General features: G+C 44.4%; 1 protein-coding gene across 2 annotated transcripts in view; it reads right to left on the bottom strand.

The window, feature by feature from the left end:
• The window catches only part of ELP3 (elongator acetyltransferase complex subunit 3), a 194121-nt gene that overhangs the window by 99273 nt on the left and 67353 nt on the right, over window positions 1-27495 (bottom strand). For both annotated transcript variants that reach the window (XM_068279017.1, XM_068279018.1), the window contains one exon: window positions 8716-8877. In XM_068279017.1, the coding sequence (XP_068135118.1) occupies window positions 8716-8877 (162 nt within the window). The remainder of the gene's footprint in view (window positions 1-8715; window positions 8878-27495) is intronic.

Raw genomic sequence — 27495 nt, 5'->3', positions numbered from 1 at the left:
TCACATCACCTCGATATTAATTAGCCAGACCAGGGAGCGTCCTTCCTTTGTCCCCCTCTTCAGTAACGCTGAGGAGCGCTTGACATTTCTCGGAAAAGTGTAAGCGATCTGCGGGGAGCGGACAATGGTCCCCCCATCAATTATGAAGACGGACAGAGTATTGCGGAGCCAGGGGTATAATCAAGATATAATGAACAGCTTTCACTTCTGAGAAGGGTCAGTAATGGCTCCGCTTCACGGATGCTAATTCGCCCACGAAGACAAGTTGAGTAAGTGCTTAAATACTTTGGATGAACTTTATTTAAAGTAAGACAGGAAGCAGAAAGAGACATCTGGAGATATTCTGTCGGCCACACAACCATATAAAGCTCCTTGTACATGTCATGTATCGTATTTGGCAGAAAACTCCATTAAGAGCTTTTGCATTGTGCATTCGGTAGTAATTACTTTAGCAATTTATGCCTATTAGAGTAAAACAAGTAAAAATCTTGCTCTCGCAAAAAAAAAAGTTTTCTATAAGCATGTAATGAGGACTGCAAAATATATCTGTAATTTAATGTTATTAAGGCTTATCCTATTATTTCATTTTGCAGTCATCTGTGAATTTCTTGTACCGACTTGAAGCCCACGCTGCATTAGTTTTTTAGTCTACATTTATACTGTGCTTAAACTTTTTTCTTTTTTGTCTACAGAAAGTCTAGATAGCTTACTTTTGCTGCTGGTAGCTTAAAGGACCACGGTCATGAAAATCTTGACATTTAAAATATAGGTAAAAAAAAAACATACAAATAAGAAGTACGCTTCTATCAGAGTAAAATCAGCCATACATTACTTTTCTCCTATATTGCTGTCACTCAGTAAGTAGTAGAAATAGGACAGAAGCGACAGGTTTTGGACTAGCCCATCTCCTCATGGTGGGCTATCAGGGTTTTCTTTTTTAAAAGCACCTACTGAATGGTAGTTGCTCTGTCCAACTGCCAAAAAAAAGTGTACGGTGAGTAGGGAGGCTGGACAGCATCTTTTTATAAAACTTTTTCAGGGAGTGTCTTTATAGAGAATAAAAGCCATGCTGAGAATCCCCTATGGAGTGATGGACTAGTCCAAAACCTGTTAGAAATACAAGATCGTCTAAAAAAAATTAGCATATTGTGATAAAGTTCATTATTTTCTGTAATGTCCTGATAAACATTAGGCTTTCATATATTTTAGATTCAAATACACACAACTGAAGTAGTTCAAGCCTTTTATTGTTTTAATATTGATGATTTTGGCATACAGCTCATGAAAACCCAAATTTCCTATCTCAAAAAATTAGCATATTTCATCCGACCAATAAAAGAAAAGTGTTTTTAAAACAAAAAAAAAGCCAACCTTCAAATAATTATGTTCAGTTATGCTCTCAATACTTGGTCGGGAATCCTTTTGCAGAAATGACTGCTTCAATGCGGCGTGGCATGGAGGCAATCAGCCTGTGGCACTGCTCAGGTGTTATGGAGGCCCAGGATGCTTCGATACCGGCCTTAAGCTCATCCAGAGTGTTGGGTCTTGCGTCTCTCAACTTTCTCTTCACAATATCCCACAGATTCTGTATGGAGTTCAGGTCAGGAGAGTTGGCAGGCCAATTGAGCACAGTAATACCATGGTCAGTAAACCATTTACCAGTGGTTTTGGCACTGTGAGCAGGTGCAGGTATTATTTGAAGGTTGACTTTTTTTGTTTTAAAAACACTTTTCTTTTATTGGTCGGATGAAGTATGCTAATTTTTTGAGATAAGAAATTTGGGGTATTCATGAGCTGTATGCCAAAATCATCAATATTAAAACAATAAAAGGCTTGAATTACTTCAGTTGTGTGTAATGAATCTAAAATATATGAAAGTCTAAATGTTTATCAGTACATTACAGAAAATAATGAACTTTATCACAATATGCTAATTTTTAGAGAAGATCCTGTATGTCAGATTTCCACTACCTACTGTAAGTGACAACAACATAGGAGAAAAGTAATTTATGGCTTATTTTTATCTGGAAGAAACGTACTTAGGTACTCATCCATTAGCCTGGCGCATCCTCTAGGTGGCGACAAAACTCCACCAGAGTTACATCTTTCCCTACTATCCATGTCGGCCTGGAGGGGGAATAGTAATTAGCGCTGCCTGCCGGATGCGCCCGGCTAACGGATAAGTACCCGTACTTCTTATTTGTATGTGTTTATATACATTTTAAATTTTATGATTTTCGCGACAGTGGTCCTTTAAAATGGTTTATTATACGCCCCCCTCCCCCTCACAATAGATCAGCAGGACAGCCAGGCAACTGGTATTGTTTAAAGGAAATAAATATGGCAGTCTCTTTACTGAAGTGAAAAAAAGCTTATGATGTAATCATTTGTATTTGTAGTATTCATAATAGAACATTAGTAGCAAAGAAAAGAGTCTCATATTTAAACTTTTTAGATATATAGCTTTTTTTAATAACATTGCATAATTCTGTCATATTTGCAATTACAAGCCATACACCATTTTAATCTGTAAAACTAACAGAGCTAATGACCCTTAAAACTTCCCTGCAGCAAAAATATTATCTAAATCTGCTTGTTTCTTTGATGTATACGTGCTCCAGAAAACAGCGACCAAAGTAACCCAAGTTGGGTTGGAGAGCTCAGAGAAGCTCTTTTGCATAGATAACAACTGAAGTTTCTTAAAGAGAAACTCCGACCAAGAATTGAACTTTATCCCAAACAGTAGCTGATAGCCGCTTTTACATGAGAAATGTATGACTGGTATTGTGGTGAAACTCCTCCCACAAAATTTTGAGTACGTACTCTTGGCAGTTTCCTGTCTGTGAACCTTGTTGCATTGTGGGAAATAGCTGTTTACAGCTGTTTCCAACTGCCAAAAAAACATGCAGCAGCTACTTCACCTGCCAACAGTAAAAGTGTCACCATGTAATAAATGTCAGAATGTAAATCAGGGATTTAAAATTTAATACAATGGGCAAACACTGACTAAATCATTTATACATAATTATTGTAAAAATGAAGCACTTTTTTATTACATTATTTTCACTGGAGTTCATCTTTAACTCTTCCTGTACTGAAAACAATACAAGTCATTGTTTTGCTACTAATGCTCTATTCCTTAGCTGTACTACACATACAATTCATTATCTCATAAGTTTATTTTCACTTCAGATTCCCTTTAATATGTAGCCTCCCTCTATGAAGCGAGTGGTTTATCGCATGAGGGAGAGAATTAGACAGCATCGTCGGTGTGGCTTGTCTGCCGCTGACAAGGACAGGCAGTAATATAATAGAGGTCACGGAAAGCCAGGATTACAAGCTTTACAGTTAAAAGATTTATTGATCACGCTGATGTGGCGCCTTGGCAGGTTGGTTATCTTGCATCTCTGGCCGCCCACTCGCCAGCACTTGTGGGCAGATTTTCCAATTCCTCTACAGCGCGGAACTCTCCCACCTGCATCAGCAGAACAACTTTTCTTGACGGTGAGCGGAACTGAACAACGTGGCCTAAAGGTGTCCGTACACGACACAGAAGATTAGACACCGACGGTGCGGACTGCTCGGGGCGAGCAATCTCTGCTGCAAAGGTCAGGTTAGGGGATCAAATCAAATGCTCCCGCAGATTATCGGGAAGTTTTAGATGATTGGCCAGACAAGATGACAAAGAAAAGCTTTTTTTAAGTAGGAAAGAGACCAGATTTCCTAAGCAAGGCAGTGGATTTGGTACAAAAATCATCCGACTCCTGTTTATGAAACCACCGACTTAGACTCCAGGTACCCAACATTGCTCCGACTCCTTAGTCTAATACTTACCAGGGCTGTGGATTTGGTACAAAAGTCATCTGACTCCGACTCCTCAGTTTATGAAGCTACCAACTCCGACTCCAGATACTCAAATTGCTCCAACTCCTCGACTCCGACCCTCAACTCCACAGCCCTGTTTTTAACTATGAAAGAGAACTGTTATGTATAAATATAAGCACAAAAATTTAGACACTTCTTATTTGAAAGTAAACCAGTCTAACAGTGGCACAGAGTGACGCAACAACACAGACTAGATAAAAACGCTCAGCTTTGGACGACGTAGTTATCATGGAAATTAATGTCAAAATTAGTAAAGACAAAAGATTTAAGTGACTGTGAACGAGGGATGATCGTCAGTGCCAGGAGCGTAACTAGAAACCACTGGGCCCCCCTGCAAAACCTTGGATGGGGGCCCCCCCTCACTTTCTGCACAGGTAATCTGAGAACCAATGTTATTCAATTGGCTAGTGGACACACGGATGTGTTTTCCCCCCGCAGATAAAAACAGACCCTACTGCACACTGAATAGGGATTCTCTACAATCTTTGTCTGCAAAACTTTGCAGGATTCCTTATCAGTGGCTGAGCAGATGCAGTCATTAGAACAATTGTGCAGAGAGCAGAAAGTTTTTTTCTCTCTGTGCCCTTAGTTGTCAATCGCTTACGACAAAGAAACTTCTGCCCCATGGGGCCGCCTGCGGCTCCTGGGCCCCCCTGCGGCTGCATCCCTTGCAGGGTCTATTGTTACGCCCCTGGTAAGTGCTAGAAGCTAGTTCTAGCACCTCTGAAATGACGACTATTAGGATTTTCTCGCTTAACAGTATCTCGGGTGTTTAGAGAGTGGCTGTTGAGAAAAAAAAAAAACTTCAAGCGATAAGGACTATTCTGGTCAAAAAAGGCTGGTGAACGAAAAAGGTGAAAGATACGCATAGTCCGCATAGTCTGCAGCAACAGAAGGGTAACCGTAACAACACCACAAATTACAGCTGAATGCAATGCAGGTATATTACTAAGCATATCCCAAAGCACAACAAGATGGACTTTGCAAAGGATGGGCTTTAGCAGCAGGAGATGATCAAGAGTGCTTTTTATCTCAGAAAAATAGGAAAAGATGCCTGTTGCGGGACGGCATCAGCATCTTGTGGTGTGCATGCCTAGGAGAATATCGGCTGTAAGTCTTAAGGCTCATACACACATCAGACCATAGTCTTTGGAAAATGAAAGATCACAGACCAATTTTACCCCCTTCCATGTAGTATGAGAGCCATACCTACACAGTCTATTCTATTGAGCTGAACTCCCCATCCGACAGAAATCTTTGCAAGATGTTGCACACAAAGATGCTGTACACATTCAAAAGATCAATATCTGAAAAAGATCTGTTCCTGCAAAATGCATTCATAGTCTTTGATATCTGCAGATCATCATACACACCTTGTTTAACAGACATTCATCTGCAGATCAGATCCACCAGGATGGATTTTCAGATCTGCAGATGATTGTCTGATCTGCAGATGAATGTCAGCAAGGTGTGTATGATGATCTGCAGATCTCAGACTATGAATGCAATTTGCAGGAACGGATATTTGGCAGGAACAGATATTTTGCAGATACTGATCTTTTGTGTCTGTACAGCATCTTTGTATGCAGGATCTTGCAAACATTTTTATCTGATGTGGAGTTCAGCTCCATAGAAAAGACTGTGTAGAGTATGGCTCTCATACTACATGAAGGGTGGTAAGATTGGTCTGTGATCTTTCATTTTCCAAAGACTATGGTCTGATGTGTGTATGAGCCTTTAGGATTCTTAAAGTGTACCTGAAGGGAAAATAAGGCATAAGCAGTGCATCTGCGCTTGTTCACAAACGGACGTGCAATATCTGACTTTTTAAAGTTACAGGGGTAATAAAAAACCCTGGAACCTGAAGTGGTTAAGAAAAGAGGGGCTTATTCACTAGAGGAAGGACAGAACAGTCAATAAATGATTCCAGCTACAGCAACAATACAAAATGGCCACAATTTGAAAGCGCCTGAAGTATTTTCTTCAGAGAACCCATTATGTAGCCTGTTCTCTTTCTCTCCCCACACAGGAAACCTAATGTTGCTCCATTCATTATACTGACATTTTTACACCATTTTCAGCCGAACAGGCCGATTCTTCTGTGAGGTTCTGTGAACATGTTCCTCTCATATCTCGGAGACAAAGCTATAGAAACCTTTATATATATTTTTCTGCAAGTTTCAATGCTCTCGGAGTCTGGCAGGAAGACGCTACAATACATCAAACCAGCGCGCTCTATTGGCGGCTCCGTTCAGCGGAGGCCCCCCTCAGAGGTCGCACACAAATGGATCTGTGTAAACTAACATTGCAGGAGAACCTTTCAGCCTCTCACACAATAGAGCTCGGATGTCACCGTGACGATTTGCCAAGCGGCTAGCGGAGGTGTGAGGAGACTCACAGAACAGGCACTGCAATCAAAAGCATTACTTTTCCTCACAATAAGTTTAATGTACAAGAGCCATCTAATTACACATCATGCAGCCACAATTAGATACATTATAACAGTATAATAATAGTATATTTTTACTAAAGGAGAACTACAGCCTAAGCAAACATACTGTCATTAAGTTAAATTAGTTATATTAATTAAAATGGATAGGGTAATATAATCTCTTACCCGCTCTGTTTTAAAAGAACAGGCAAATGTTTGTGATATCATGGGGGCAGCCATCTTTTTCATGGCGGCAGCCATCTTTTTGGTTAAAAGGAGGTGACAGGGAGCATGAGACACAGTTCCAACTGTCCTGTGTCCTGATTACCCCTCCCAGCTGCGCGCGCTAGGCTTCAAATCTCAAATTCAAAATTGAAAAAATAGCAGATCGAGAACAAAAACATCCGAAATCCCATCATGCTTTGCACAGCATCAGGGAAAAAATGCCCAGGCAGTTTTTTTTTCTGTGCAGCTAAAAATAAGGCTTGGGTAAGAAAAACAAAGTTCTGATGCTGTGAAACTGTTAAAGAAACGCCAAGCCTTTTCAGTGCTGCTGAGTAGATTTTTAGTCTGGAGGTTCACTTTAAGTATTTATGCAGCGTCGACATCTTCCGAAGCGCTGTACAGAGTATACTGTCTTGTCACTTAACTGTCCCCAGAGGGGCTCACAAACTACATAATTCAGCTTGGTTTCTCTTTAAAAGTGGACCTAAAAGAGGTACTAAAAGAGGGAAAAGGTTGAAATAGGTCCTAAAAGGCACTCTAAACTAGATAAAGCTTTGGAAAAGGATTATTTACTTGAGGAAGTTGCTTCAGGCCACAAAACGCGTTGATGATCAAGGGAAACTGTCTAAACTTAGAACGTTTTTGTAACGATCGGTGTAACACAGAGAGGATCTGATTATTGGTGATCTGCAGTATCACCAAAAATACAAATATATACCTGATTATTGATGATCTGCAGTATCACCGATAATCCAAGTATAACTAACCTCTGGACACCTGAGAGATATGAGTGTTTGGTGCAACAGAAATACTTTGAGAACAATACCAGGAGGAAAGGTACAAGGCAGTAAGGAATACTGCTAGAGTAGGTACCTTTCAGCAGCCTGAGACTCTCCCGCAGGAAGGAGTCAGACTGGGAGAGGGAAGGACCGGAGCGTGAGTGACACCAATAGGAGGATGTCACTGACTGATCTGTGAACTCTCTCTTAACTGGGGAGATAGCTCTCAAGGTCGGACAAGCCAGGTCAGCAACACACGGACATACAAAGTACAAAGACAGGAGGCTGATTTGGTAATCCTAAGGCAAGCAGGGTTCGGCAACAGAGTATCAGATATAGCGAAGTACCAAATCAGTGAACAGAAGAGTGGTCAGGAAAGCAGAAAGTCATAACAGATAATAAACAATGTCTAGTCTTGGGTGTGAGCTCCTTGATCATCAACACCCTGGAACTAGTCTGAAGTATAACAGAGTAATAACACAGATACCTAATCTTGGGTGTGAGGTCCTTGATCATCAACACCCTGGAACTAGTCTGAAGTATAACAGAATGAGAACACAGATTCCTAATCTTGGGTGTGAGGTCCTTGATCATCAACACCCTGGAACTAGTCTGAAGTATAACAGAGTAATAACACAGATTCTGACAATAAGGTCTGAGTGCTACCACGTAGTGATCGCAACGGCAGACAACCAGCGAATGACCAGCACCCAGTATATATAGCCCAGCGCTCTCCAGCGCCTCCCCTAAGTGCTGGACCAATAGGAACTGGTACAATCGTCAGCTGACCGGCTTGGTCAGCTGACTCCCTTCTGGCTGTCATAAAAGTTCTGCCTCTCAGCGCGCGCGCGTGTGCCTTCTAAACCTGTGTGGACTATCAGTCCCAGCCACACCAGACATGTCTTGCGTACCACCCGCCGCGCTGGACGCAGAGCCAGCCGCACCGCTATCAAGGCATGCGGCAGTTTCTCCACGTTCAGCCACACTGGCAGATGTAGGCCTACGCGTGCAAACCGCCGCATTGGATGCGGAATCAGCCGCCTTGTTCTGAGCGCATGCGGCGGCTTTTCCGCGTTTTCTCACAGTTTTCATAAGTGAAGGTAAGCTTATAGTTACCTTCCTTTCAAGCAGTTTTCAGTTTTTGTCTATACTTTTATTGGGGACTCAAGTCACTAGCTACACATCGTAATAAAGATGATTGACCTCCGGAGCTGATGAAAATTGTGCTGCAAATTGCACGCAGCTCAGAACGGGGCCAGATGTTTTCAGTTTAGATTGGCCTAGTTGCAAACCATATGCAATTTACCCTGAAATAAATATTAAATAATATACAATAAAAAATTATGACACCAGTGTGGCGGCACACTACTGCGCCGGGTGCCAGAAGCGACTCACCGATTGGTGTCTCTGGCGACGTCCTCATAGACGCTCTGGACGCCGATCTCCAGCCTTGTGCAGCCGTAGGACAGCATGTCGCTGAGGTGGCGCTTCAGGCAGTAATCAGGCCTCGTCTCTATGGTGATCCCAACGCACTTTGTGTTACTGCGTTCAGAATACCTGGAACAGTAAGGCGACACAATGAGTTCACTAAAGCAAGCTGAGGGAGAAGGAAAGACAAGCCCATAGCTAGGAGTACACTGTGTGACATTTTTAAATAACTTATACATTGAAGTGATGAAAAAAAAAACATTTAAAAAAACCCTGTAGTGACATATAGTAGAATGCAGTAAACTATTCAGGATACCCACTTTTATGGCAATTTTCCTGGTTTCAACATTAGAAACACTTCCTATACCTTCTGTATATATTACTGTATATTGCTGTGTAGCCCCACCCTCCCAATGATGCTTAGCCTATCCTGTTTAGCTATGCAAAATTCTCCACAAAGTCGTATGTTACAATAGTCCAGACGAGATATTATAAGAGCATGTATTAACATTTTAGTTGTGTCTTGAGTGAGAAAAGATCAGATGTGAGATATGTTTTTGAGTTGGAGATCACAGGAGCTGGTTAGGGAGTGAACATGAGGAATAAAAGAGAGAGATGAGTCAAATATTACCCCCAAGCACCGTGCTTTGGGAACTGAAGTTATGGGAGTGTTATTAACATTTGTTACTTCAGGCAGAGTGGTGGATAGAGACGGTGGAAAAATTATTAGTTCTGTTTTAGTCATATTAAGTTTTAAGAAGCGAGAGGACATGAAGGAGGATATAGCAGACAAGCAGTCAGGAACACGTGTGAGTAGGGAGTTAAGGTCTGGGGCCGAGAGGTACAGTTGTGTATCATCTGCATATAGGTGGTATTGAAACCCAGATGAGTTGATTAAGTCACCAAGACCGTGCATGTAGATGGAAAAGAGGAGGGGGCCAAGGACAGAGCCTTGAGGTACCCCCACAGACAAAGGATGAGGAGAAGAGATCTGATCTGAGTAAGAGACTGTGAAGGACCTTCCAGAGAAGTAGGACGATAACCAGGAGAGAGCAAGGCCCTTTATGCCTACAGATGAAAGTATCTGTAGGAGTAAGGTGTGGTCAACAGTATCAAATGCGGATGACAGTTCAAGAAGAAGGAGTATGGAAAATTGACCTTTGGATTTCGCTGTAAGAAGATCATTGGCAACTTTAGTAAGAGCTGTTTCTGTGGAGTAGTTAGAGCGAAAGCCAGACTGGAACGGATCAAGCAAGGAGTTAGCAGATAAATAATGGTTTAATTCAGCATGTATATGGCGTTCAAGTAATTTGGTTGCAAATGGGAGAAGTGACACTGGGCGGTAGTTGGCGAGTTTGGTAGAATCTAGAGATGTTTTTTTAAGTAGTGGTGTCACAACAGCCTTATTGAGTGGGGATGGAAAGATTCCAGTGGAGAGGGTCAGGTTAAATAGCGATGTTAGTGCAGGCATGAGAGAGGAGGATAGCTGCGTAATGAAATGGGAGGGAATAGGGTCCAAATAACAGGTGGTTTATATGAGCTTTGGATATTATAGAGGAGAGAGAATGTTCAAACAGTGAAGAGAAGGCAGTTAGAGAGCAGTCAATGAGAGGTGTGGAGGTGGGATTTGGGGGCTGCATGGAGAAATTACTTTGGATTTTGTCAATTTTATAGATTAAGTATGTTGCAAATTATTCAGCTGATAGGCAAGATGAAGGAGGTGGGGGAGGAGGGGGTAGGAGAATGGAGTTGAAGGTGCTGAACAAGTGCTTTGGATTGTGGAGATGGGAGGATATTAGGGATGAAAAACAGGACTGTTTTGACACAGAGAGTATGCTTCTAAAATTATTCAAGGCTTTTTTTTATATGAGATGAAGTCCTCACTTGTGTTACTTTTCCTCCAATGCTGTTCAGCTACTCTAGAGCACCTGGGGGACCAGGAATTATTTTCACTGCCTTTAGAACTCTCTGGAAACATACATTCTACAGGGCTGCACTTGACAGGACTAAAGATGTCACCACCAGTGATAAATGTCAGAATGTAAATCAGGGTGAGGAAAGATTTCACAATAGTCTAAGTATAGGTATAGGAAGTCAGTAGTTAGAACATCATATGTTATTGATTTTCTGCTATCAGATATACCATGTATACTCGCCGAATTTTTCAGCATGGCTGTCCCCCCTGGGATGCAGGAGAGCAATCAGGCCTCATTGGCTGAAGCCTATGACAGCTGATCCCTGTCATAGGCTGGCGGGGGAAGGGAGAGATGGATGGATGGATACCCAAATAATAATAAAAATAGTCGTTTATTTAAAAAATAGCCATATTTTAAAAAATTATAAAAATATTTACAAAAAAATAAACTAACGTTGGGTTAGCAATCAAAGCCCACCAACAGAGAGCTCTGTTGGTGGGCAGAAAGGGGGGGGGGAATCACTTGTGTGCTGAGTTGTGTGGCCCTGCAGCGAGGCTTTAAAGCTGCAGTGGCCTATTTTGTAAAAAAAAATGGCCTGGTCACTAGGGGGGTTTAAGCCTGTGGTCCTTAATGGGGAACGGTCGCGAAAATCTTAACATTTAAAACACATACAAATAATAAGTACATTTCTCCCAGAGTAAAATAAGCCATAAATTACTTTTCTCCTATGTTCCTGTCACTTACAGTAAGAAGTAGAAATCATTCATTATTGACAGATTTTGGACTAGCCCATCTTCTCATAGGGGGGTTCTCAGGGTTTTCTTTATTTTTAAAAGCACTTAGTGAATTTTTCTCATTTTCAAGTATCTATGACTTTTCTGACCACCTGACATGTTTCATGAGGGGCTAGAATTCCAGGATAGTATAAATACCCCCCAAATTACCCCATTTTGGAAAGAAGACATCCCAAAGTATTCACTGAGAGGCATAGTGAGTTCATAGAAGATATTAATTTTTGTCACAAGTAAGCGGAAAATGACACTTTGTGACAACAACAACAACAAAAAAAAGTTTCCATTTCTTCTAACTTGCGACAAAAAAAAAATGAAATCTGCCACGGACTCACCATGCCCCTCTCTGAATACCTTGAAGTGTCTACTTTCCAAAATGGGGTCATTTGTGGGGTGTGTTTACTGTCCTCGCATTTTGGGGGGTGCTAATTTGTAAGCACCCCTGTAAAGCCTAAAGGTGCTAATTGGACTTTGGGCCCCTTAGCGCAGTTAGGCTGCAAAAAAAGTGCCACACGTGGTATTGCCGTACTCAGGAGAAGTAGTATAATGTGTTTTGGGGTGTATTTTTACACATACCGATGCTGGGTGGGAGAAATATCTCTGTAAATGACAATTTTTTAATTTTTTTTACACACAATTGTCCATTTACAGAGATCTTTCTCCCACTCAGCATGGGTATGTGTAAAAATACACCCCAAAACACATTATACTACTTCTCCTGAGTACGGCGATACCACATGTGTGGCACTTTTTTGCACCCTAACTGCGCTAAGGGGCCCAAAGTCCAATGAGTACCTTTAGGATTTTTTAACAGGTCATTTTGAGAAATTTCATTTTAAGACTACTCCTCACAGTTTAGGGCCCCTAAAATGCCAGGACAGTATAGGAACCCCACAAATGACCCCATTTTAGAAAGAAGACACCCCAAGGTATTCCGTTAGTAGTACGGTGAGTTCATAGAAGATTTTATTTTTTTGTCACAAGTTAGCGGAAAATGACACTTTGGGAAAAAAAACAATAAAAATCAATTTCCGCTAACTTGTGACAAAAAATAAAATCTTCTATGAACTCACCGTACTACTAACAGAATACCTTGGGGTGTCTTCTTTCTAAAATGGAGTCATTTGTGGGGTTCCTATACTGTCCTGGCATTTTAGGGGCCCTAAACCGTGAGGAGTAGTCTTGAAACAAAATTTCTCAAAATGACCTGTGAAATCCTAAAGGTACTCATTGGACTTTGGGCCCCTTAGCGCAGTTAGGGTGCAAAAAAGTGCCACACATGTGGTATCGCCGTACTCGGGAGAAGTAGTACAATGTGTTTTGGGGTGTATTATTACACATACCCATGCTTGGTGGTAGAAAGAACTCTGTAAATGGACAATTGTGTGTAAAAAAAACAAAAGATTGTCATTTACAGAGGTATTTCTCCCACCCAGCATGGGTATGTGTAAAAATACACCCCAAAACACATTATACTACTTCTCCCGAGTATGGCGATACCACATGATTGGCACTTTTTTGCAGCCTAACTGCGCTAAGGGGCTCAAAGTCCAATGAGTACCTTTAGGATTTCACAGGTCATTTTTGTTTCAAGACTACTCCTCACGGTTTAGGGCCCCTAAAATGCCAGGGCAGTATAGGAACCCCACTAATGACCCCATTTTAGAAAGAAGACACCCCAAGGTATTCAAATAGGAGTATGGTGAGTTCATAGAAGTTTTTATTTTTTTGTCACAAGTTAGCGGAAATTGATTTTAATAGTTTTTTTTCACAAAGTGTCATTTTCCGCTAACTTGTGACAAAAAATAAAATCTTCTATAAACTCACCATACTCCTAACGGAATATGTTTGGGTGTCTTCTTTCTAGAATGGGGTCAATTGTTGGGTTCCTATACTGCCCTGGCATTTTAGGGGCCCTAAACCGTGAGGAGTAGTCTAGAAAACAAATGCCTCAAAATGACCTGTGATTAGGACGTTGGGCCCCTTAGCGCACCTAGGCTGCAAAAAAGTGTCACACATGTGGTACCGCCGTACTCAGGAGAAGTAGTATAATGTGTTTTGGGGTGTATTTTTACACATACCCATGCTGGGTGGGAGAAATATCTCTGTAAATGACAATTGTTTGATTTTTTTTTACACACAATTGTCCATTTACAGAGAGATTTCTCCCACCCAGCATGGGTATGTGTAAAAATACACCCCAAAACACATTATACTACTTCTCCTGAGTACAGCGATACCACATGTGTGACACTTTTTTGCAGCCTAGGTGCGCTAAGGGGCCCAACGTCCTAATCACAGGTCATTTTGAGGCATTTGTTTTCTAGACTACTCCTCACGGTTTAGGGCCCCTAAAATGCCAGGGCAGTATAGGAACCCCACAAGTGACCCCATTTTAGAAAGAAGACACCCCAAGGTATTCCGTTAGTTGTATGGCGAGTTCATAGAAGATTTTATTTTTTGTCACAAGTTAGTGAAAAATGACACTTTGTGAAAAAAAAACAAAAATCAATTTCCGCTAACTTTTGACAAAAAATAAAATCTTCTATGAACTCGTCATACACCTAACAGAATACATTGGGGTGTCTTTTTTCTAAAATGGGGTCCGTTTCTGGGGTTCCTATACCGCCCTGGCATTTTACGGGCCCAAAACCGTGAGTAGTCTGGAAACCAAATGTCTCAAAATGACTGTTCAGGGGTATAAGCATCTGAAAATTTTGATGACAGGTGGTCTATGAGGGGGCGAATTTTGTGGAACCGGTCATAAGCAGGGTGGCCTTTTAGATGACAGGTTGTATTGGGCCTGATCTGATGGATAGGAGTGCTAGGGGGTGACAGGAGGTGATTGATGGGTGTCTCAGGGGGTGGTTAGAGGGGAAAATAGATGCAATCAATGTACTGGGGAGGTGAACAGAAGGGGGTCTGAGGGGGATCTGAAGGTTTGGCCGAGTGATCAGGAGCCCACACGGGGCAAATTAGGGCCTGATCTGATGGATAGGTGTGCTAGGGGGTGACAGGAGGTGATTGATGGGTGTCTCAAGGTGTGATTAGAGGGGGGAATAGATGCAAGCAATGCACTGGCGAGGTTATCAGGGCTGGGGTCTGAGGGCGTTCTGAGGGTATGGGCGGGTGATTGAGTGCCCTAGGGGCAGATAGGGGTCTAATCTGATGGGTAGCAGTGACAGGGGGTGATTGATGGGTAATTAGTGGGTGTTTGGAGGAGAGAACAGATGTAAACACTGCACTTGTGAGGTGATCTGATGTCAGATCTGCGGGCGATCTATTGGTGTGGGTGGGTGATCAGATTGCCCGCAAGGGGCAGATTAGGGGCTGATTGATGGGTGGCAGTGACAGGGGGTGATTGATGGGTGTCAGTGACAGGGGGTGATTGATGGGTGATCAGTGGGTTATTACAGGGAAGGACAGATGTAAATAATGCCCTGGCGAATTGATAAGGGGGGGTCTGAGGGCAATCTGAGCGTGTAGGCGGGTGATTGGGTGCCCGCAAGGGGCAGATTAGGGTCTGATCTGATGGGTGACAGGTGGTGATAGGGGGTGATTGATGGGTGATTGATGGGTAATTAGTGGGTGTTTAGAGGAGAGAATAGATGTAAACACTGCGCTTGGGTGGTGATCTGATGTCGGATCTGCGGGCGATCTATTGGTGTGGGTGGGTGATCAGATTGCCCGCAAGGGGCAGGTTAGGGGCTGATTGATGGGTGGCAGTGACAGGGGGTGATTTATGGGTGATTGACAGGTGATCAGGGGGGATAGATGCATACAGTACACGGGGGGGGGGGGTCGGAGAATCTGAGGGGTGGGGGGGTGATCAGGAGGGGGCAGGGGGGGGGGTTAAAAAAAAATAGCGTTGACAGATAGTGGCAGGGAGTGATTGATGGGTGATTAGGGGGGTGATTGGGTGCAAACAGGGGTCTGGGGGGTGGGCAGGGGGGGGGTCTGAGGGGTGCTGTGGGCGATCTGGGGCGGGGGGGGGAGAAATCAGTGTGCTTGGGTGCGACATAGGGTGGCTGCAGCCTGCCCTGGTGGTCCTTCGGACACTGGGACCACCAGGGCAGGAGGCAGCCTGTATAATACACTTTGTAAACATTACAAAGTGTATTATACACTTTGTATGCGGCGATCGTCGGGTTAACATCCCGCCGGCGCTTCCGTATGGCCGGCGGGATGTTGCGGCGGGTGAGCGGAGACAGGCGCCGGCGGAGGATCGAGTCACGGATGACGCGATCGCTCCACCCATGCCCCTACAAGGACCGCCGCCATTTGTCAATACAGCGGTCCTTGCGGGGTCCACTTCCCGGCCGCCAATTGTCAATACGGCGGTCGGGAAGTGGTTAAGATTTTCGCGACAGTTCCTCTTTAAGTGGTTAAGAGCAAAAGGAAAAGAGAATTTAATGACTAATAACAATAACTGCTATAACTAAAGCCACGGCAGTCCTATGGATTGGGAAAGAGGTGACTACAGACAGTAGAAACAGCCCAGCACACATTCAAACTGATTTGCTTCCTGTAGAAATCTCCATATTTTGAGCCTGGTTCTGAAGCGGGTGGAAAGCATCCCCTGTCTCTGCGGACGCTCGTGTGTCAGAAGCGAGAGGTTTTCAGGCAGGTTTCACTTGTGGATTTTCTCATCAGTGACTTGTCTGGCAGCCGCAGTTGTTGGACAGACTGCGGCTTTTAATATAACAAATTATGTCTTATTTGTAGAGATTAAGGGAGCGTCTTGTGAGAGTCTACTCCCGCCCACACAAGTATCTCTTCCTTGTCTCCGCACCATCCCATCTGTCAGCGCTGTCATCCGCCAATCCGCTCGGCACTCACCGCGAGGACGATGTTATCTCACGCTGCACAGTTCTTCTTCTAACAGAGAGTAATCAAAGGAAACACACAAAAAAAGGGCATCTTCCATTTATGCATCACTTGTCAGACTGCCAATTAGGGAAGAGTAATGAGGGCAGCCGCAGAGGAGAGCGCCGGTAGCACAACAATGAGGGATGTTCAGCGTTCTCTCCAATCTCTTTTCTTCTGCTGGGTGCTCCACTTGGTTAAAACACACGGTAGGGAAAAAGTGCCCCTACAGGGTACTCATCTCTGGATCTTGGAGAGGCTCTCCCCTGTCCTCCTCTACCGGCCCATTATAGTGCTGGGACCACCGAACAGCTGCTTGTTGATGGCTCGCGCATGCGCACTGACACGGACCCACTTGGGCTCTGGCAGAAAAAGCCCCATCAGGTCCGTGCTACTGTGCAAGTCCAGTGAAACTGCGCTTCAGGGGGGGGGGGGGGGGAGCCTGCTGAGGATGCAGAGACTCTCGCCTTGCAGCGCTGGGTTCCCAGTTCAAAACCAAGCCAGGGCACTATCTGCACGGAGTTTATATGTTCTTTCCATGTCTGTGTGGGTTTCCCCCGGGCACTCCAATTTCCTCCCACATCCCCAAAACATACAGCTCAGTCATTTGGCTCCCCCCTAAATTGGCCCTAGACTATGATACATGCACTACACGATACATCCATAGACATGTGACTGTGGCAGGGACTAGATTGTGAGCTTCTCTGAGGGACAGTTGGTGACAAGACAATATACTCTGTACAGTGCTGTAGATGGCAGCACTATATAAGTACTAAAAAATAATAATGATGCTGAAATGTATTAGAAATCGGTGTGTAGTGTGTGGGCAATAGATTACTCTCGGATCACATTCCATCAGAGAGGGATCTATCTAACGGGAGATTGAGTAATGTATGGGTGCCTTCACTGTAAGTAGCTGCTACGTAGCAAGAAAGTCTCAACGCATTTTACCGCGGGACCAAGGCACGTTTGCGCACCTACGCATTTTACCGCGGGACCAAGGCATGTTCGCGGACCTACACATTTTACTGCGGGACCAAGGCATGTTCGCGCACCTACGCATTTTACCGTGGGACCATGGAATGTTTGCGGACCTACGCATTTTCCTGTGGGACAAATGCATGTTAGTGTCCCTACACATTTTACTGTGGGACAAATGCATGCTAGTGTACCTATGCATTTTCCTGCGGGACAAATGCATGCTAGTGTACCTACGCATTTTCCTGCGGGACAAATGCATGTTAGTGTACCTACACATTTTCCTGCGGGACAAATGCATGCTAGTGTCCCTACACATTTTACTGTGGGACAAATGCATGCTAGTGTACCTACACATTTTCCTGCGGGACAAATGCATGCTAGTGTACCTACACATTTTCCTGCGGGACAAATGCATGTTAGTGTACCTACACATTTTCCTGTGGGACAAATGCATGTTAGTGTCCCTACACATTTTACTGTGGGACAAATGCATGTTCGTGTACCAACGCATCTTTCTGTAGGACAAATGCATGTTAGTGTCCCTACGCATTTTCCTGTGGGACAAATGCATGTTAGTGTCCCTACACATTTTACTGTGGGACAAATGCATGCTAGTGTACCTACGCATTTTCCTGCGGGACAAATGCATGTTAGTGTACCTACACATTTTCCTGTGGGACAAATGATGTTAGTGTCCCTACGCATTTTCCTGTGGGACAAATGCATGTTAGTGCACATACGCATTTCACTGTGGGACAAATGCATGTTAGTGCACATACGCATTTCACTGTGGGAAAAAATGCATGTTAGTGCACATACGCATTTCACTGTGGGACAAATGCATGTTAGTGCACATACGCATTTCACTGTGGGAAAAAATGCATGTTAGTGCACATACGCATTTCACTGTGGGACAAATGCATGTTAGTGCACATACGCAATTCACTGTGGGACAAATGAATGTTAGTGCACATACTAATTTCGCTGTGGGACAAATGCATGTTAGTGCACATACGCATTTCACTGTGAGACAAATGCATGTTAGTGCACATACGCATTTCACTGTGGGACAAATGCATATTAGTGCACATACGCATTTCACTGTGAGACAAATGCATGTTAGTGCACATACGCATTTCACTGTGGGACAAATGCATGTTAGTGCACATACGCATTTCACTGTGGGACAAATGCATATTAGTGCACATACGCATTTCACTGTGAGACAAATGCATGTTAGTGCACATACGCATTTCACTGTGGGACAAATGCATGTTAGTGCATACACGCATTTCACTATGGGACAAATGCATGTTAGTGCACATACGCATTTCACTGTGAGACAAATGCATGTTAGTGCACATACGCATTTCACTGTGGGACAAATGCATATTAGTGCACATACGCATTTCACTGTGGGACAAATGCATATTAGTGCACATACGCATTTCACTGTGAGACAAATGCATATTAGTGCACATACGCATTTCACTGTGGGACAAATGCATATTAGTGCACATACGCATTTCACTGTGAGACAAATGCATGTTAGTGCACATACGCATTTCACTGTGAGACAAATGCATGTTAGTGCACATACGCATTTCACTGTGGGACAAATGCATATTAGTGCACATACGCATTTCACTGTGAGACAAATGCATGTTAGTGCACATACGCATTTCACTGTGAGACAAATGCATATTAGTGCACATACGCATTTCACTGTGGGACAAATGCATATTAGTGCACATACGCATTTCACTGTGAGACAAATGCATGTTAGTGCACATACGCATTTCACTGTGGGACAAATGCATGTTGGTGCACATACGCATTTCACTGTGAGACAAATGCATGTTAGTGCACATACGCATATTACTGTGGGACAAATGCATGTTAGTGCACATACGCAGTTTAGGGTGGATTGTAACTTTGAAAGAAGAACAAAACAACGAGAACAAAACAACGATCGGTGAACCCAACACTCTAAAAGGATCAAGCTTGTCTAATCACCCACATATGAACTAACTCTGACTACAATGGCTGCCAGTACGAGTACAAAGGGAAGATGGTCATTACAGGAAGGGGGGAGGCAGAGACAATTACAAAGCAAAATCCTTCCCGATGCCTCTGGATAGAGCACAGTATTAATGATGTGTACGATAATGACTGATCCCATAGAGTGACAAGCACTGAATGGAAATCTATATCCACAACAATAGTCCTCCTCGCCACGGATCATCGCTTATCTAAATCACTCCCAACGCCGGGATACTTAATGGACGAGAAAATGTCACCTTAAGAAAGAATACACAATAGGACCAGGGCAGAAAGGGGGTGCCTGACAGAACGCCAGAGAAATGACCTGGTATTGTACTCTGACAAAGGGACGCAACACTGAAAACCGATCTGAACGAACACTCCAAAATTCATACACTGTTAGAAAGAGTCTGAACGGATGTGAAAGAAAATGTCAAGGGTGGCAAACAGGCGATGCACAGTGCAGGGGATGGCACAGGCGATGCACAGTGCAGGGGATGGCACAGGCGATGCACAGTGCAGGGGATGGCACAGGCGATGCACAGTGCAGGGGATGGCACAGGCGATGCACAGTGCAGGGGATGGCACAGGCGATGCACAGTGCAGGGGATGGCACAGGCGATGCACAGTGCAGGCGATGGCACAGGCGATGCACAGTGCAGGCGATGGCACAGGCGATGCACAGTGCAGGCGATGGCACAGGCGATGCACAGTGCAGGCGATGGCACAGGCGATGCACAGTGCAGGCGATGGCACAGGCGATGCACAGTGCAGGCGATGGCACAGGCGATGCACAGTGCAGGCGATGGCACAGGCGATGCACAGTGCAGGCGATGGCACAGGCGATGCACAGTGCAGGCGATGGCACAGGCGATGCACAGTGCAGGCGATGGCACAGGCGATGCACAGTGCAGGATATGCACAGTGCAGGGGATGGCACAGGCGATGCACAGTGCAGGGGATGGCACAGGCGATGCACAGTGCAGGGGATGGCACAGGCGATGCACAGTGCAGGGGATGGCACAGGCGATGCACAGTGCAGGATATGCACAGTGCAGGGGATGGCACAGGCGATGCACAGTGCAGGGGATGGCACAGGCGATGCACAGTGCAGGGGATGGCACAGGTGATGCACAGTGCAGGGGATGGCACAGCCGATGCACAGTGCAGCATATGCACAGGCGATGTACAGGGCAGGATATGCACAGGCGATGTACAGTGCAGGATATGCACAGCCGATGCACAGTGCAGCATATGCACAGGCGATGTACAGTGCAGGATATGCACAGGCGATGTACAGTGCAGGATATGCACAGGCGATGTACAGTGCAGGATATGCACAGGCGATGTACAGTGCAGGATATGCACAGGCGATGCACAGGGCAGGATATGCACAGGCGATGCACAGTGCAGGATATGCACAGGCGATGTACAGTGCAGGATATGCACAGGCGATGTACAGTGCAGGATATGCACAGGCGATGTACAGTGCAGGATATGCACAGGCGATGTACAGTGCAGGATATGCACAGGCGATGTACAGTGCAGGATATGCACAGGCGATGTACAGGGCAGGATATGCACAGGCGATGTACAGGGCAGGATATGCACAGGCGATGTACAGTGCAGGATATGCACAGGCGATGTACAGTGCAGGATATGCACAGGCGATGTACAGTGCAGGATATGCACAGGCGATGTACAGTGCAGGATATGCACAGGCGATGTACAGTGCAGGATATGCACAGGCGATGTACAGTGCAGGATATGCACAGGCGATGTACAGTGCAGGATATGCACAGGCGATGTACAGTGCAGGATATGCACAGGCGATGTACAGGGCAGGGGATGCACAGGTTAGGGGATGCACAGGCGATGCACAGGGCAGGATATGCACAGGCGATACACAGGGCAGGATATGCACAGGCGATGCACAGGGTAGGGGATGCACAGGCGATGTACAGGGTAGGGGATGCACAGGTGATGTGCAGGGCAGGCGATGTGCAGGGCAGGCTGGATAGCCTACTGGTTAAGGGCACTGCCTTTGACATGGGAGACCAGGGTTCAAATCCTGGCTAGGTCAAGTACCTATTCAGTAAGGAGTTCAAGGCAAGACTCCCTAACACTGCAGGGTGGCCTCTTGAGCGCGTCCCAGTGGCTGCAGCTCTTGAGCGCTTTAAATCTGACAGGAGAAAAGCGCTATACAAATGTTCAGATTATTATTATTATTATTATGTGCAAGGCAGGCGATGTGCAAGGCAGGCGATGTGCAAGGCAGGCAATGTGCAAGGCAGGCAATGTGCAAGGCAGGCAATGTGCAAGGCAGGCAATGTGCAAGGCAGGCAATGTGCAAGGCAGGCAATGTGCAAGGCAGGCAATGTGCAAGGCAGGCAATGTGCAAGGCAGGCAATGTGCAAGGCAGGCAATGTGCAAGGCAGGCAATGTGCAAAGCAGGCAATGTGCAAGGCAGGCGATGATTTTGGGGTTCTCATAAGCTGTAAGCCATAATCATCAAAATTGTAACAAATAAAGGCTTGAAATATCTCGCTTTGCACATAATGAGTCTATTGCATATACTGTAATAGTTTCACCTTTTAAGTTGAATTACTGACATAAATGGACTTTTGCACTATATTCTAATGTTTCGAGTTTCCCCTGTACTTCTGATTTGTGCAAGTAAACTGTATGCAGCCTGGTACTGGATCAGATACACTTCCTTGACAACTGGCATAAATGTGCAGCCAAGCTGGAATTATCAGCATCCAACTGACTCTCTCTTGTAAAGTAACTACAATCAGAGAACCCCCATCCCCCACATAATGAAATTTGGGTGCAGGGATCAGCAGACATCTAATAAATATCCGTAATTGGCCAAGCGATTAGTTGGGCATCTATTGAGGGTAGAAGCAGATAGTGTTGTGTACTACGAGTAGCTACTCCTACTTGAAATTTATATTAGATAGCGCTGCCCGAGGCAGGGGTGGGGGGGGGGTGTTAGCTTACCTATGCCGCTGCCAATAGCCGATGCGTTTCACACGTTCTTCCGGGTTTGAAGGAGGAAGAAGTGAAGTTACATGGACCACAAGTGGAATGCATCAGTTATAGGCGGCCCATAATTAAGCCCCAGGCAGCGTTATCTAATTTAAATTTCGCTTACAAGTGGCTACTTGTAGTGCACAACAATATTAGCAGAATCAATCAATAGTTGTAGACAATCATCGATCGGCTACAACTAATAGTCGATTAAGCGGTGTGGTTAGAAGGCTCAGTTAAGGTATTTAAAGAGACACTGAAGCGGAAAAAAAATGATGATATTATGATTTGTATGTGTAGTACAGATAAGAAATAAAACATTAAGATCAGATACATCAGTCTAATTGTTTCCAGTTCAGGAAGAGATAAGAAACTCCAGTTGTTATCACTATGCAAAAAAGCCATTAAGCTCTACGACATTGAAAGTGGTGGAGAGGGCTGTTTTCTGACTTTTATTATCTCAACTGTTCCTGAACTATTTACTTTTTCTCTGCCAAAGGAGAGGTCATTAGTTCACAGACTGCTCTGAAAGAATCATTTTGAATGCTGAGTGTTGTGTAATCTGCACATATTAAAGAATGATGCAATGTTAGAAAAACACTATATTCCTGAAAATAAAAATATGAGAAAATTTTCTTTGCTGCTAATCTTCTAGTAATTATTCATAGTACACAACCAATTTTTCGCTTCAGTGTCTCTTTAAAGGGGGAGGGAGTTAGGGTTAGGCACTAGGTGGAGGGGTTCAGTTTAGGTACTTACAGGGGTGTTTATAGGGTTAAGGATTAGGTAAAGGGGTTCGGTTTCAGCATATGGGGGGGCAGTTTTGGCACCTTAAAGGGGATAGGGGTTACGATTATGCATTGGATTAGGGAGGTTTGTTTTGGCACTTGGGGGGGGGGGGGGGGGGGGAGTGTTAGGCATGGGGGGTCAGATTTGGCACTTAAGGGGGGGGGTAGGATTAGGCACTTTCAAGGTGGTTAGGAATTACATATTAGGTGGCTGGGTTCGGTTTAAGAACTTAAAAGCTAGGTTGAAAGTAAGAATTGGTGGCGGGTAGTGCATTGTACAATATTGATAATTCGAAATTACCAATATTTTACTACTTGCAGCAACACATGGCACCCAACTCAAGCAGCGTACTCCTGCTTTCCTACCTCCCCCCCCCCCCCCCCGCCCGGTATTCTCGATGGTCCCTTTGCGCGGTAGCGCCCATTGCGGTGGAGTATGTAAACAGAGGTGTGTGTGTGTGTGTGTGTGTGTGTGTGTGTGTGTGTGTGTGTGTGTGTGTGTGTGTGTGTGTGTGTGTGTGTGTGTGTGTGTGTGGTGTGTGTGGTGTGTGCGTGGTGTGTGAGTGTGAGTGTGTGTGTGTGTGTGTGTGTGTGTGTGTGTACATACATTACATACATACATATAGCTTTTGCTGCCTAGATGGATGTCTGACTGTTAATCCATCAATTTCAGACTACAGTTTCACTTCGCGGTTTCTCTGCATTATTTCTTCAGAATTATTCATTAGGGGTGATCAACTGATAATGGTAAAACCAACGCATCAAAAGCCACCCCACCAAATGTTATAATGACAAAAACATGACGTCCACCAAACAGTCGCCGCTGCACAAATGAGCAAAACACAAAATCGACAAACAATAGTGCTCGGCAGCGGCCGCCCGGGTCACCTCCAGTCACGCACTGCGGCGAGCGAGGAACGGAATCATTAAAGATTACAGCACTTAGTGCATTTCGGGCGGCAGTTAATTCTATGTTTGGAAGCAGAGCACTTCTAAACATCATATTAGCGGTGACAAATAAATAATCCCTGTTTTCTTTATGCCGGAGACGCGATGAGTCACAGGGCGAGAAGAAAATAAAAAATGTACGCAGATTAGAGAGTGCGGCGGGGCGTGATGGGGGATAATCTCATTCTGTCCTCTGTACCAAGTGTGTCTGCATTCTACTGATGGGAAATCAATTAAACTGATAGAGTTTTTTTAGTGGGGGTGTGAAGGCGGCCTGTACAATGCGCATTTTATATATCTGCTTCGGGGGGAAGCAGATATATGAAATGCGCACTGAATGGCCAATTTAACCCTTTGCACGTCATTTCCATCACATGCCAGTGTAAGGCCATAACGAAACTGGACGCCTTCTAAAAATATATACCATGTACATAAAATAGACAACTGTATATCTTAAAGAGGAACTCCAGCCTAAACAAAAATACTGTCATTAAGTTACATTAGTTATGTAAATTAAAATAGATAGGTAATTTAATCTCTTACCCACCCTGTTTTAAAAGAACAGGCTAATGTTTGTGATTTCATGAGGGCAGCCATCTTTTTGGTTGAAAGGAGATGACAGGGAGCATGAGACACAGTTCCAACTGTCCTGTGTCCTGATCACCCCTCCCAGTTGCTAGGCAACGAGATCATCATCAGAAATCCCATCATACTTTGAACAGCATCGGGGGAAAAATGCCCGGGCAGTTTTCCTTGATGGGGCGGAGCTTAACTTCTGTGCCGCTAAAAATGAGGCTTTGGTAAGAAAAACAATGTTCTAATGCTGTGAAACGGTTAAAAAAACACCGAGCCTTTTCAGTGCTGCTGAGTAGATTTTTAGTGTCGAGGTTCACTTTAAACTCATGGATAAAAAAAAAAAAAAAAGAGAGAGTTAAAAGATATACAGGAAGATAAGGGTGCTTGCCTACCTCTTTGGTCTCTGAGGAAGCAAGCATAGCTTGTGAAACGGCTGTTAGGCCGCCATTGTTTGCAGCTGTATCTGTCTCTGGTGGGATGAAATAAAGTGGTGGTGTGCTTTAAAAACTCATCTGGTGCCCGGAAGTCTCTTCTTCCTTATGGCTGATGTGACTGTTTGGTCCGGAGGCACAGTGAGTTACCATATACCGCCCAGAAGGTCTGGCTGGTTTCCTGTGCCAATCTTTCTTCTACCTTACTGGAAGTGTGCTTGCCGGCAGGGATGGGTTAACAAATAATCACAAGTCCGTAAGGACTTGAATTCGCAATTAAAATTAGCCATATTTGCCACAGCTGTGCGGCTGGATAAGGGGTTATTTACCTACAATTCCACCATCCTGCCTGCGCTCCTTCCGGCTTGAAAGAGGAAGTGCGCGTAAAGAGGCTTGCAACGCGTCCAATAGGACTCGTGCAAGCTATTTGGAGTGCAGGCAGGACAGTGGAATTGTGGGTAAATAACCCCTTATCATCCAGCCGCACAGCTGCGGCAAATATGGCTCATTTTAATAACAAATTGATGATTATTTGTGAGCCCATCTCGGCTTGCCGGTTGCTCAAGCAACTGGACGAACAATTTCTTCAAAACCTTCGACCAGCCGAAGAATTGGATTGGTCAGATTAAATCAAAATTAAAAGCGGTCCTGAACTCTGAACTTCCTGCTCTAAAAGATAAGCAACAGCATAATAACCAGAAAGACATTTCTTTGTTACCGCTGATACAAATCCTGCAATAAATCAGCAGTGTCTACTTCCTGCTTTCATGGAAGCAGACATAGGGTTAACATCCCGTGTTTACAAATTTGCTGCTCTACCAAGGCAGGCAGCTGACACAGCTGAGAGATCATATTACAGTTGTGATTAGTTACAGATGAGGGGGAATTAGACGGGCTAAACTCTCTAAATGCATACAGGGTGCATTTCTCTATGTTTGCCTTCTGTTCTGTGTGTGAGTTCAGGTCCACTTTAAAAAAATCTGTAACGTGACCTTTATCTACAATTGCCGTGAGATTTAGTTGTGTGACCAATATTACATCTGCTTATTAGGTGTCTAATTCTTTCTCAGAAAAATAAGCTTGGCAGCTACAGGCCACAATGTGCAGCAGAAGGCGATTATTATTTATGCATAACGAGTAGAAACATTAAAAGGCCTGGGGATTTTATAAGTATTGGGCACCGAAATGCAGCAATTATTCCAGCAGCAGTTTGCTTGGTAAAGTGGTGGGCCTGCTGAGCGGATCATTAGCTGAAGCCCCCCCAACAACAAAGGAGGGGAGGAAGAGACAATGGAAGGTTAGAGCCACAGACTAATAGGTCAGGTCAGCTTTCATCAAGCATATTCTGCCTTTTTAGGAACTGAAACACACAATCAGAACAGTAAAGATAACGGTCCAACATTTAGCGAAAAATCGTCCGAGCGATCAGAAATTCTGATCGTATCGGTTGTAAATAATCTCCATTGATGGGCACAATCGATTACGAACAATTTTAAAAATAGTCTTTCGATTGGATTTTGGTTAATTCAGAATTTGGATTTTCTTGTTGGTTGTGATAGATAGGAAGCAAAAATTGGTTCGTTGATGGTGTAGTGAACCATTTTTCTTCCGATCAGAATTATCTGATCGCTCAAACGATTTTTCGCTAGAAATTGGACCGTTAGTGGCCACCTTAAGTGTGCCCATATATCTAGCAATCCTGAGCAGATTTGACGAAGAGACAAATCTCTCTCCGATCGAATCTGTTTGGAGAGAGATCTGTTGGCTGCCCATACACCACAGGCCAATTCCCGATTAATTTCATGCTGAAGCTGATACGGAATCGGCCTTGTGATGACGCATCACCGGCCCTATGCTGCCCCCTCCCAGTGCCCGGTGCACTATACTCTACCTGTCCGTGTCCGCTGCAAACTCCAGGCTTGTCCCGATGTCGCTCGCCATTACTGCCACGCACCTGATCAACTACAACTTCAAGCATGTCCAACTGACATGCTCCGCCCAAAATTGATCGCATTGTCGATCAGGCATGCACTTGGCAGCACCGATTTACTTCCAATTTGATAATTATTGAATCACATGGTTGATCAGCCACCAAGTCGATAGATGTATAGGCACCTTAACCACTTCAGGACCACAGGCTTACACCCCCATAGTGACCAGGCTATTTTTTACTAATTAGGGCTCTGCAGCTTTAAGGGCTCGCTGCAGAGCCGTACAAGTCAGCACACAAGTGATCCCTCCCCCTTTTCTGCCCACCAACAGAGCTTTTGTTTGGTGGGTTATGATCCCTGCAGGCATGTTTGTTTATTTATTTGTTTCTTTTTTTAATAACATTTCCCTATTTTTTTCCCCTCACTTCCCCCGATAGCCAATC

Source organism: Hyperolius riggenbachi, chromosome 4 (genome assembly GCF_040937935.1).
Source record: "Hyperolius riggenbachi isolate aHypRig1 chromosome 4, aHypRig1.pri, whole genome shotgun sequence".
Taxonomy (NCBI): domain Eukaryota; kingdom Metazoa; phylum Chordata; class Amphibia; order Anura; family Hyperoliidae; genus Hyperolius; species Hyperolius riggenbachi.
This window is presented reverse-complemented; position numbering and strand designations above follow the sequence as displayed.